General features: G+C 37.9%; 1 protein-coding gene across 2 annotated transcripts; it reads right to left on the reverse strand.

The window, feature by feature from the left end:
* Positions 1–1,434: 1,434 nt before the first annotated feature.
* LOC107714676 (uncharacterized) lies at positions 1,435–10,474 on the reverse strand. Of its 2 annotated transcripts, none has more exons than XM_016520606.1 (7): positions 10,383–10,474; positions 4,092–7,121; positions 3,721–3,910; positions 3,418–3,516; positions 2,981–3,194; positions 2,238–2,354; positions 1,435–2,031 (listed from the first exon to the last, which is right to left on the reverse strand). In XM_016520606.1, exons 2-7 carry the CDS (start codon positions 6,842–6,844, stop codon positions 1,874–1,876), a joined length of 3,531 nt encoding a protein of 1,176 aa, XP_016376092.1. In that variant the 5' UTR covers positions 6,845–7,121; positions 10,383–10,474; the 3' UTR covers positions 1,435–1,873. The 2 variants fall into 2 exon arrangements, with proteins under 2 accessions (XP_016376092.1, XP_016376091.1); XM_016520605.1 differs by having other exon boundaries at positions 3,712–3,910.
* Positions 10,475–13,914: the final 3,440 nt, after the last annotated feature.

Genomic DNA, 13,914 nt, shown 5'->3' on the forward strand with positions numbered 1-13,914 from the left:
TATGGGAAACTGGTAATGTATATCGAAATATCGGACATGTGTTTAAAAATCATATCACCGTTATTGAAAAAAATTATATAGCGATACATATTGATATTGAATTATTGTCCAGCCCTATACTGTACATTATTGTAGGTCCTCTATGCCCCGCCTCTCTCAAACGCTTCGTTTTCTACAAAGTCCCTCCTTCTGACAAGCGCAGTCTGCTCTGATTGGCCAGCTGACCCAGTGCATTGTGATTGGCCGAACACCGCAAGCACTCGTCGGAAATGTAACGCCCCTTACCATAATCGCGAGCTTCATCTTTCAAAATAAATGTAAAGACAGAGCCCGAAAGGGGAACAGAGTCGCGTGACAGACACAGTGATGAAGCTGGTATGTGTTTGCAGTACACAAGCCACGGTTAAGACAGCTGACTCCACTGTGATGTGTCCCTGTCTCTCTCTCACACACACACGCGTGCGCACGCACACACACACACACACACATACACACGATGCGCAAAACTCCGCATTTGAACAGTCAATAGCAAATACTTAAACTAATAACAAAACAGTAGCTGATTCAGAAGTGCCAGATTGTCATAGCAAAGTCAGAATTACCTCCTCTCCTAGGTTCACGAAACGGTCGTCCATAAAATGCATTGCTTTTCTGTTGTAAGTAATCTTAAAGATTCCTAAATGCATCTACTTTCGGAAGGCTAAATAAAGTGCTTTTGCTTTCGCCTAGAAACACACAGCCGTCTCCGTGACATGGCTGCTTCAACACTAACTGCGGTTACTGAAACCACGCGTTCTTTCTTTGCGTGAACATTTGGGTGGCATTATGCAAATATTTCCATATAGTGTGGTAGATATGTGGGGGCGTGTTAGAATGAGCCGTTTTAGGGGGGCGTGGCAGAGTCTTAACTTTGATAAAGAATATCTCTTAGGTTTTGAGAATTTAGTCTTTGCAACTTCAGGGATCTTATCTATGCACAATCAGCTTGTAACACTCCAAAGAGAAAGGAAAACTTGAAATCGCATCATATGACCCCTTTAACTGTTCTCTGCTTGGTTTGAATGAAAGATTGGTTTAGAAAAATATCGTTTTAGCCTAAGGGTTGAGGCTCTGGGCTGATTTTGCAAAATACAAAGATTTATCAGAACAATTTGTTTCTTTTTCTTTTTCTTTTCTTTTCTTTATTTATTTCTTTATTTAAAAGGCATGAAAGGGCAGTAGGGATGGAACCTGTGAGCTGGAGCAGTATTGAAAGATCTCTGTAAGCAAAGCAATTCATTTTCATTAAAAATTAGTTTTCTGTAAAAGATGCATCTTCTGATTGACAATTAAAATGTCTTAATAGATTTTCTGTTACTGTTATTTAAAAAAAAACTGACAAAAATTATGTAAATGTTATAAATATCCCATATGAAGGAAATGTAGTTGCTTCCTTTGTCTTTAATATGAAAAAAGTTTAATTGGGACGGATTTGTGCTGTACAGACAACATATACACATATACATAGTAGCATTAAAAAAAATGTAATGGCTTCTGATAAAGACTGATAGTGCAATATTACATTAATAGTTACATAATGTGAGAGCTTAAACATTATTTAAAATAAGTGATATAAAAAATGACCTCCTGGCCTCCAGTGCTTTTATGCCCTTAATTTTGGCATTATTAAATTATAGTTATCTAATATCAGTGAAGAAAAAAAAGAAACACTATGATGAATGATTGTTATGATGATGATAATTGCAGAACTGAACATTTGCAAGAATATAACTTCATAGAACCTGTAACAGAAAAAATCCTGATAGAAAAAAACTGTTTAAATTATGACTGAATTTCTTTGAGAATTGAGGTGCAAGAAGGAAAGTAGAGGTCTTCAACGTGGCTGCTGAGGACGGTGTAGTAAGACCTCCACTGGACCAGGGGGCAGTTTCTTGATGAGGTTCCAAGCCTCAAGACGCATCATACCCACCAAACTTTGACCTTGCACCCCCAACAACTCATCCCCAGGAAACACTTCATTGACTGGCCCACCTGGAAACAAGTAGTACACTTAATTGTTATTGACTGACTTGGGATGAGACTCAGCACCAGCTAAAGGGATGCCAATAGCGAGAAGGTGTGAGGTAAACATGCCCTTACTTTTGCAATGGTGGGATCATGAACATTTATCTTTTCACAGACTTCTTGAATAATTGTGTTGAATGGGATTGCTTCAAATCAGGAAAAACTGGTCTTACCACGGAATATTTTTTGTACAGTGAGAGGTTTGTCTCCCGAGCTGGATCCCACCCCTCCTTCCAGACTGAAGCCAAGATCAGAGCTGGACTTGATCAGAATAACAAGGACTCTGCTGCCTGTAGGGGGCATACACACACAAAATATCAGCATCAGATTCCACAAGACACTCTGCTTTTTTTTTTTTTTTTTTACAAGTTTTTATCTCACCTGTCTCTGAACTCCCCAATGTACTCTTTAGGGGGAATATATCAGGACAGCTGCTTCATTGCTTTATGATGTTCTGTCAGTGTTTTGCATACTGTAATTGTAGTGATGTCAGCTACATTTGATTTAACAGTTTAACAGATCCAGGTGAAAACTGCATGGGGCCGATAATATAACCATAAGGTACACCACTATTTGAAATCAGTCATAACTGCTCTGATATGCAGTTTGCTCATTTAGTAATACAGTGTTAGGTCCCTGATGTATCAAAACCACTTTAAATGTATTGAAGAAGAGTTTAATTCAGTAAATAAAGCCTTGACATGTAATCATCCAGTGTAGGAGCTAAGGAGTAAATAGTGATCTCACCTGTCTACAAGGTAAGGCAATCAGTATTATTATCAAATAACTTAAAACCTTCCCGCAATGTTGATTGATTTCCAGATGCTTTCACATTCATAATGACCACGACATGCATATGTATAAGAAACTGTTTTCCTTCAGATCACCTACTCTTTGATATCTGTCCACCACTCACCTGTGATTCCTGATCTTTCAGTGACCTCCTTTCTGCTGTTACCACTCTGAAGAACAACCACCGCCATGCCCTGCACCCTCGCTTTTCTCAATGTACGCAGAGCCTCCCAGTGGGCGGAGTTCTGCAGAGCAGTGCCATTGATCGACAGCACCTGAGCACCCTCATATATAGAGCCTTCCTGTGCGGCTACACCACCTGGTATTACTCTGTGGACCTAAGAGACGAGATTTGAGTGAAACTCGCCGTTTAGGTTAAAGTCAAATAGCAATGACTTCCAAAAAGTCAAAAACATACAGGCATTGTGGTGTACTTAAAGCTACACAATCAGGGACATTTTGCACGTATTTTCATGCATTTGCTACTTTTTGTATAGACTTTTGTTTGATCACCTGGATTTGTTTCTATTAGTCAGCATTATAGCATTCGTTGATACTCACTGTGACTGGTTTATTCTGATCCACTCCACCTGCCAAGGTAAATCCTAAGCCACTCCCCACCTCCTTGTGTAATACAACCACTTGCACATCTTCATATTTCTGTCATAAGTCAGAGGTACAAGTTATAATAGCAAAAGGAAATAGTTTTTTTTTTCTAAAAATTCCTTAGCATGCACATATCTATAATTGTCTTTGTATATTTATTTTGTAACAAAATTTATGTCATGACAGTTTTAAGTGTGTTTCATTGTCAAATTATAGCTTTTATACATTAAAAACTTACATGTACATAACTTGTTTTACCTGTAGGGTGTCATCTCCCAAGCCCCTGACATCATCCAGTAAACGATCAAGTTCATCAGTGCTCAGCAGAGTCACAGAAGAGAAGGCAGAGATGTCTGAGCTCAAGGATGCAGAGCGTGTGGATGGCAAATCTTCATCATCCTCTGATGGTTTATAGTCCACCCCACCATAATTACACAGTTCCACAAGACTAATAGGTAAATATGTAGAAAGAAAGTAGGGGGTTATGTACAGTGGAGATATAAATTAAAGAAAAAGAAATGTAGGGTGTTTAAACTGGGTAACCTGCTGGTTTGTGCATGTAAACTAAGCTGACACTCCATTTGAGTCTAATCAGTTGTGTCACTTTTCTATTTTTACATATCAGTTACCTTAAACAGAAACTTCTGCGTTCTGATTGGCTCATGTTGCTTGTGATAGTCACAGATGACTCTCCTGAGTCAGAGTCTTCTTCAGTGTCTGTTTCCTCATCATCGTCTTCTTCATCAGAGCTCCACCTAGCCATGCTAGTAGTGATTGTTGTCAAATCCTTCCTTGTTTCATTGTTGTTGTTGTTAGAATTATTGAGTGAGGAATATATTGTCTGGATAGGAGGAGAAGTTTGAAAATGATTGGGCAGCACTTTGGGATGGGTACCATTGACTTTTACGGCTCCAGGGCTACTCTGCTTTTGAAAGTTAACTGTGAGAGGGGCTCTGTCAGGTGAGTTAGTTGGTGTGTTTTCATCGTCATTATCATCAACTATTTTTACATTAATTGACTTCTGCTTTAATAAACTTTTGACATTTGACTGTTGAGAGATTGATGGGATTCTTGCTTTTTCTTCCATTGTCCCTATGTCACTGAGACCTGAGTGGGCAGTGATAGTAGAATCTGGTTCATCCGTGTGTTTTTTATTCATATTCCTCCTTTCATCTTCATCCCTCATGCTGATACCTTGATCAGTTCTTGATTCATTCATTTGTTTTAATGCTGGAGCAAGCTCAACACTCATTTTGTGTGTCTCTTGGTGTTGATCTAATGTTGGTCTTACTTTGACTGTGGAATTTGAATGAGGAGTTCTACCTAGGTCTAGAGAGCATTCAGCCTCCTCATTAGAATTGCTTTTGCTAAAGAAATTTGTTCTTATGCTTTCTGTGTCCCCTACAAAATTTCCAAAATATAGATTTTTGTCTGAATCACTCTTCTTCACTAGAGCCGCAGGCTTGGGATGCTCTGGTACAGATAAGGCCCTCCTGGTGCGAAGAATCTCTGGTGTGCTTTTGCTTTGTTGAGCCAAAGATTCAAACATGCTGATTGTATTCTTCACAGAATCCGAGGATGGTAAACGGGACTTTTCTAGCACACTTTCTCCTCTCCTTCCTTTAGTTTTACCTGTGAATACATCATCTTTCTCTTCCTCTTTATGGATTTCATTGTGTGCTGCTCCTTTTGAGGCTAGTGGGTGTTTAGGTTGGGTGATTCCATCTGGCAAACCACCAAGATACTTGTTTTCATTTATGTCCAGCCTTTTTGTAATCTCTTTATCTGATTGTTTGTCATTGCCAGTTTCCTCCTTGATTCCTCCAGAAGTGGTTAACAGGTGTTCGACACCCTGGCTGGAGATGCTTGAACTGTCAGGCTGGTTCCTGTGAGCATTGTATTGAGCAGTTACTGGCAGTCTACTTCTGGTCCTTTCTAAGGACTGACTACAATACTTTGAAGACCCTGTAAACAATGTTCTGCTTGTCTCTTCATTGTCATCAGGCAGAAGTGACTGAGGTTTTTTGACAGAAGACATTTCTGTACTCCATTTAGGCTTTGATGACACTGAAAAACTTAATCCAGAGGAATTGTCTCTTTGATCATTTCTGTTCTCCCTGTTGGTAGAGGGTTTTTGCTTCAGATCAAAGTATGTTTTTGAAAACCCTCTAGGGAATGTCTCAGCTTTTTCTGTATCGTAAGAAGGTTTCCCCTGTTGGCTGTCAGTATAATCTAAAGAAGTTCCAAACACATAGTCAGTGGTGTATTTTCTGTGACTTGGAGTAGAGTCAACCATGTCCATAGATTTGGGAAATGATTTATCAGAACTTTCAGTATTGCTGCGTTTTAATCTGGTTGAATCCTTTGAGTGTGGGTCAGAGTTGGCATCCGCCCCAAACAGTTTTGCAATTCTTTCTATTATTGTTTGATTTCCAGTTATTTCCTCAGCATTGGAAGATCCTTGCTCTCTGGCCCAGGATCCCTTCCTATTGTCAGTCTGATCAAGACTTGATTCACCTTGCCAGAGACTGCTATCTTCTCCAATAGAACCTTGGCTAAGTCTTGGCTTCAATCTGGATGGGAGTGACTGGCCACTGTTTGCCCTTTCCAGAGCAAAATTTACCCGGTTCATTCTCACAGATGTAGATCCAGAGATTGGGTAAACCGTTCTGTCACTGTTCTGATCGTCTTGATTGGCTGCACTGAAAGCTTGAATCCTCCATGAAACACCACTGGGTTGATTCTCTTGCGTGTATGAAGTTATCTTGTCGTTTGTCCCTGTTCTCTCTAAACTCTCTAAATCAGATTGCCTCATAAAATTGTCAAATTCTCTGGTCCCACTAGTCGTCCCAGTTCTGTTGCCATGTCCTGCTCTCCAGTCTAAGCTTTTGCTTTTGTTTGTCTGATAAAATCTCCTCAACTCATCTCCTCTGCTCCTGTCACTTGTTGCTTGACTCTTGTCTTCTTGAGTGTTTAACTTCTTAGCGCTCACATCACCCTTCTCAGAACTGCTGGGAAGAGTTGAGTCCTTGCATGTATCCTTACTTAACGTTTTACCCGTCTCTTTGTCATCAGTGTTAGTGTGGGTATAAATAGCAGAAGTACAGGCTTTATTGAGGTCTTTACTAGAATCACTTTTCTGACTTGAGTCTTCAACTTTTCCACCCTCGAAAAAAATGCTTTTTGTCCTGAGGTCCTTGGTAGTAAGTGTTTTAGCAGAGCGGATTTTGAATCTAGCAGCTGTGGAGCCAAACGGCTTTACAGATAACTGACTATGACTTTGTGCTGCCGTTCCATTGGATGATTCTGCACCTTCAGTTGCGCTGCTAGCCGTGTCTGATTCAGGAAACGGACGTACAAAAGTTCCAGTATGCAAACTCATGCTGAATGCCACACAGTGTGTTCATTACAGTAGGAATTGAAAGCTGGTTGCTAACATTTTCTGCAAAAAAAATTATTTCTTTTTGCTTGTAATGGCAGGCTGTATTTTCCTACCATCACTGTAAAAGCTGGAATAAATCTGTTTGTAATCCAGGGAGGTGAAGGAGACCTGCTAACTTCAGCTTTACTCTGTTGCTCTTCTGACAGATGTTTCACGCTCTCTGGATCCAAAAAAGAGCTAGTAATGGGTCTCAGTACTCTCTGGTCCTTATCTTGTTCTGTCATGTAAAGGCAATAACAACATGTGGAGGTTAGATTTTAAAAAAAATTAAGTTTAATAAATTCATTTTACTTCAATTTAATTGAAATGTGAAGGCATTCTAATTTGAATTCTGAATGGATCATTACCCTGCTACTCTGGCCTGAATTTACAACCTGGTCCAGACTAATCACTAAACTATACCATCTCCAACTTAAAGTGTAAATGCTTCATTCTAGTACCTCAGGATTTCAACATACTGAAACTCTGTATTTATTACAATGAGAGTCCATAAATCTCTTCCGGGTATATGGCATCCATACCCTCATATGTAAACATCTAGAAACTCTGGACAAATGGCTGTAAATCTGAAACATCTTGAAAATGTTTAAAAATCAGTGAGCCAGCATTTGTATATATGGGTATTTCGTTGTATGTTTACTCTGACAGCATTCTTGATGCTACTTGTCACACTCTTTTACAAAACCTGATACACAGTCAGATAACAGGTCAAACACACCAGACTACAATCCTATCAAACACCACATGTGTTACAGAGTCAGAGTCCACACATTGCTAAAGCTACTTGATTCTTTCTAAGGGTGAATAAACAACATGGAATATAAAAATAAAAAGTATCTTAAACCTGTGAATAATGTCAATTAGTCTAGCAGGAACTCTGCACCATGTCTCACTTACACACCCACGATTATTCAAAGCAGCACATTGAAATTCATTCAGACACTTCAGTAACACCTGATAATAGTCACATGCAATCAAGCAAGCAAATCTCCATACAAATCAATTTAAACCCTCTTTAGGCAATATTGAATCAACAGCTGAAATGCTAACATTTTAAATCGGGGTTTTGTAATGGTCTTTTCCAGATTTGTTTGCCCCACCTTGTTCTGTTGTGAAGATTGCTTTTGTTATCTTAACCTGAACATTTATATATGTCAAGAGTTATGTTTAAAATAAAAGACATGCGCAAACAGCAAGCAGAGATAGAGTGGAAGGAGGAGGTGTGACGTACACCTTCCAGGAGCGCAAATACAGACCTGATGAAAATAAACCTGAACTGATTGAAAACAGTTGACACAGTAAATATAGGTTGGTACATGGTTGCTCATAACCACAAATGGCCTTGTACTGCTGCCTTGTATTTCACAGATATGGATGCAAAATAAGATTACCAGTCCCACATGACTGCAACATTTCAGACTTTCCAAGGAAAACAGGTCAGTGTCAGTTTACAGAAACACCTGTTCTCCCATGGCACACGCACTTGAACAACAATGACCATACACTTTACCTGCCACATAATCTAACCATATACATGAGTTTTAGCTCTTCAAATAGAAGTAACGTACCTTAGAGGACTGCTGTGTCTCTTAGCTTTTTGAGAGAACAGGTGTTCCCCATCCTGCCTTTTGCCTCTAAACTCTCTCTCACACCTGTCATTTTTCTATAATGCATTTCTACTGTAATAAGAACTTGCCTGACTGGTTTGACATGCTTACCCTTTTCCACCCCCTTTGATTGTTGTGCCTTCCTCTCTCATTTCCCTACCTCTTTCTCTCCTCCCCCGTCTCTTTCTGTCTGCCTCTCTCTTTTTTTCCTTCCATCTATTTGTGTCTCAGTTTCTTTGTCTCATACACACATACACACCTGTCAACATGCACACCCTTCATGTCTAATGAGAAAATTCCTGGTCCGTGGTTTCTTGGTGACTCAGTATTTGTTAAAGGGTAGAGTAGGTAAATTCTTGTGACAGACATCTGGTCCTGGAGTTATAAGACCTCTGAACATGGTTCACATATTTGATGAATTTAGAACCCAAAGTGAATTAAAGATGGACTGACGTTTGTTTGAAACAGAACATTTAAGCGCACTTTAAAATTTCAGTTTCAGGTTTAAAATGTAAACACAGTTTTAGTTAAACTGAAATCGTACATGTCTGGTTTTTGTTAAGTTGGACTATCAGGCCTAGATAATTCAGTTGTAGCCCATGTATACCTGTTAAATGGACAGCAGTTGGCCTACAAAAGACAAAAGTGACATGCAGTATGTATTTGATCATCTAAATATTTGATTATGCATTGTGTCATCATGTATAAATAAACGTACTGATTCAGTAACCCTAATTATCTTAAGTCCATAACTAATAGTAATAGAATCCAAACAAATTTGAAAAAATCAGATTGCCAACACCATAAACTATATTAAAACTGAAATGATATTAAATCAACACAGGGCTACAATAAAACACCTTGTTTTGATTTTATCAGGTCTTCAGCTGCATAATAAACTCTACAGTTGTGTTTAATATATTCAAATAAAGTTTCTGCATTTTGACAATTAACTACTACTATGATGTTACAAATAGTACCAGATACACGCATTGAAACTCGTTTATTATTAGACAACACACCTTCAGTCTTGACATTAGTGATGTCTTTGGGTTTCGTTATGCTAATGCTAGGAAATATGTTTATCCAATCAGTTTGCTGTTATTTTATCTGCTCCATCTTTCGTCTTCCCTCCATCTTTGCTCATTCATTTCCTCTGTACATATTTACTTGCTCACAGTTCTTTACAGTTCTCTAAAACGGTGTTAAATCAGTGATCTGTTATACTGTGGTTGTAGTGAGGAACAGGTATCCTATTTTTTAAGACCTACTTTAATAACAGACCCTTTGAGAATCAGAAATCAAATAGATACTTACAGCACTACTTGAAACACTATATGACTAATGTGAGCTTATAAACATACAATATAGAGAGGTATGCCAGATGTTGGCAAATATTGAAGACATACTTAGTATCAAGCACCAAACAGTGAACAGCAAGGAAAGATGACAAAGCAGCATTTTTAAAATAAAGAGAATGCAAAATAATGCAAGTGTTTGAAAAAGAAGATTAAAAACTTTGAATAGACTGGCTATGACCAAAGTGAAACCAGAAACACCAGCGGCATAGTATACTGCATAATTTTAGGATCTTGAAAACCATGACCCAGAAATGCCAAGGACCTGTTTGCAAACGGCTACCACATGAGCATTTTTTAACATGTTAGCTGTCATCATGCATCATTTACATGAATTCAAAATACAAAAGCCTGTAGATGGAGGTGCCAATACACAGCAAAACTGATCATGCACAACCTTATAGGATGTAGTAAAAGGTGTAATTGACTTTAAAACTGCATTACTTACATTAAACATTATAATAATACTATATGCATTGTAAAAGGAAACAAAACATTTTGACAATTGATTACCTGGGTGTATTTCTGTGGCACACTTGTGGGCTGAGTTGCTCAACTTCCTGCAGCTGCAAGAGCAAATGAAGAGTGCAGCAAAAGGAGCTGCTTAGAGGTTGAGAGAGAGCAGATGGGCGGGAGTTATGTTTGAAATGTATGTGAAGCTTGACAGCCAGACCTTTTACAAGCTCGAAAATATGTTTTATGTTGCTGTTTTATATTGCTTTTGCATGTACATTACATAATACAATGTATTACTATTATTATTAATTGGGATCAATAAACATATTGATTTCACACTGTGATATAAATGTACACCACATTTAACCAAAATAACTAAACCAAAGATGACATTAATTAATTAAACATTACCTATTAATACATTCTTCACACATATATTGCCAACCAAATCAAATAGCACAAATCCCAAGCATTCAAAGCATTCTGTGAATAAATATGTATGTGAGTGTGTGCAGTAACCATCATCACTCAACGATCTGTCTTGCATCACAAACACATGCACGCTGCGGATGGCAACGGCAGAGGAAGCTGGTTTGTGGTTTCAGAGAGACAAAAATGTAACGGCAACTGTTTCTTTCGACCAGTTTTGATTGCAAGTAAACTCAAGCAACACACTGACATGAAAGATGGGATGGAATGATAAAGTAAACAAAATAAGCCACATTGTTGAGCTGCTTGTGTGGACACACGGTATAATTAGATGTTTTAGCATCTTCTGTCGTTTGATGACCTGTTTAGCCAAAACAGCTTGAGAAATCGCTCACAGTGGAGGAATTTAACTACTTAGCTGCTGAATAGATTTGCATCCTCACTGCAGCTTTAAAAATTTAATGCCTTATCTGATATCATAACTACGTATCTCTGCACTGATTGTCATACAAATCTGACAAATGCAGGATACAAATGGTTAGTGTGGTTTACTTTTAACAGGACAGAGTGGCTGTCACTTTTTTCTTTTTTTCTACCACAGTCTGTACTATATAGAGCTTTCATTTCTAGTTTATTCCAGCGTTCTTTACCAAGGCCTGAGAAAAAGTCATGATTGTTGCGGTATGTTGTTACTGGGAAACTATTTCATTCCGTGTTGTCATTTCATGCATCTGCCACCTACCTCTGTTCCTTCTGAAAGAATCAGTGCCATTGTTCAATGTGTTGATCCGATAAAGGTCAGCTGTCCGCCAAGTCAGATGTTCTCAGACAGCTCACTTAATTTTCACTGAAAACAAGTCTAGAAAGTCGAAAAACCATGTGCATAGTGTTTGGATACATTTGACAGTATGTGCGTGTGGCTTGTGAGCTCCTAGAGAGCTATAATCTTACACAGAGGAAAAGATGACAAGAAAGCATTGTGGTTTGGAACAACGACAGACACAGTGGTATTGGTGAACATTTATATACCCTTATATATGCCACTTATGAGTAACTCCCTTAAAATAGGATGCTGGAATGTGAAAGGCATCGTCATGTGGTCAAAAGAGGAAAAAAGTATTTTCTTTAAAAATAGGGGGAAAAAGAGAAACATTTATCTGATAAGGAGCAAACTTAAAAAAAAAAAAACATTACAAATGTATTTGTATTTTGTTTGCTGTTATATAGGCTATACAATGGTGGCATATTTGCTTGTAGTTTATTTTGACATGCATACAATAATTTATGAAATAGTTCAATTAATTTCAATTCAAGTTTATTTGTATAGCGCTTTTCACGATACAAATCGTTGCAAAGCAACTTTACAGCAAATTAAGTTTCTACAATATTTAGTGGTAGCTTATCAGTGGTGACTGTCAGTTAATGTACATATGGCAGAAATGTACGGAAAAATCAATTAAAGACGTAATCAAACAGACGATGAACACTATTAACAGCAATTATTATATGATGCAATCAAACTTATAGCAAAATGTGGTAGTTCTGTATGTTGTTTCAGGGTTGGCATCATCTGAGGTCCTCTGAGGGGTTGGCATCATCTCTTCTCAGGTGTTCTGGATCCAGACTGAAGCTTGTGTTTTTTTTTTTTGTTGTTGCTACCGTGTGTTTTGAGTTTGAGCTCTGTCAAGTTAATTCTTTGTCGTCTAATTTTCTATTTTAAAATCAATTTTATACACCATCATTTTCGTTTATATAACGTGTGAATATATCCCCTATCGTATCCTACAACAAAAACAATCAGAGCGCCTTGTTATCACTAGTTTTATTTACTGTCTTTTGGTCCAATAAGTAATATCTCTGTCTTATCCGAAAATAGTGTTGTTTTTAACAATTTACAGAGATATTTGTTTTGCTAACCTGAATATGACCTGTGCCTAGCTGAAGGCCCATTGGACATTATTGACAAACAGTGTTGGGAGTAACGCATTACAAAAGTAACGATATTACAGTAGTATATTACCTTTTGCTGTAACGCAGTAATATAACGCATTACTAATAGAATTTGGGTAATATTATTACTCGTTACAATCTCAGTAACGCACGTTAATTTACCAACACCGCAAAACAGCACCAGACAATAAATTCCGCGGGTAAAATACTTTGTCTTTTTCCTGTTGCTGTAATTCGATGGTTGAGATGACTGAGACGGATTCTACATTTGTGAGATGGGCATACTGCGGGGTCGGAGAAGAGAAAGAATGCGGCGGAATTTGCGGAAAGCGCGTTAAGTACAAAAGCATACATGGTTTACATAAATAATAGTTTAGCATTCAAATACATCGCGAATATAGAAACATGGATTCGTGCCGAATGATAGAGGTAGACTGCGTGAGAACAAAGGCGTTTGCTTTCAATTTCGCTTTAAATTAATTCGTTTTGGCTTGTTTAGTAGGCCTAATTTATATTTTTCATTCTTGTTTTGTTCTGAATAGGCTACAGTTAAATTTAAAGGATTTGTTGTGGAGTGAGGAGAACTAAAATAGCCTATAGACTTGCTATTGTGTTTATTGCTTGTTCATTAGGGCCTATAACATTCCGCTTTATTTACCGCTATTATTTCTGAACGTAATTGCGGTTTGTGCTTGAAAGTGAAAGTAACTCAAAAGTAACTCAAATGTAGTGTAACGCATTACAATTCAGAGACAGTAATATTGTAATGTAAATACTTTCAAACGGCAGTAATAAGTAATATATAATGTATTACATTTTGGAAGTAACTTGCCCAACACTGTTGACAAACCCTGGGCTTGAACTGATGTAGCGTTAAACCGCCACACAACTTTAAAAAGAAGAAGAAGACAACAAGGTTTTGTTGCGTGAAAAATATAATACAGAAAGGAGAATCTTGCAATCTTGCAAGATCAGATGAGTTGGAACAAGAATGGAGTTTGAAGGGGATTTTGGGAGCAAGTAAGAAAATGGGGGAATGTAGTAAGGCTGTCTTTAATTTTCTTAAAGATACAGAGCACAGTATAGCCTATAAGTGTGTGTGTGTGTGTGTGTGTTTATTTTTATATATTTATTTTGTTTATAATTATAACTATGCACCTGAACAAGTGGTTAATTGCGACCCGCCATTAAAACCAGAGAGAGAGAGGGT

This window comes from Sinocyclocheilus rhinocerous, unplaced genomic scaffold (assembly GCF_001515625.1).
Source record: "Sinocyclocheilus rhinocerous isolate Xijiao unplaced genomic scaffold, SAMN03320098_v1.1 scaffold2194, whole genome shotgun sequence".
Classification (NCBI taxonomy): Eukaryota; Metazoa; Chordata; class Actinopteri; order Cypriniformes; family Cyprinidae; genus Sinocyclocheilus; species Sinocyclocheilus rhinocerous.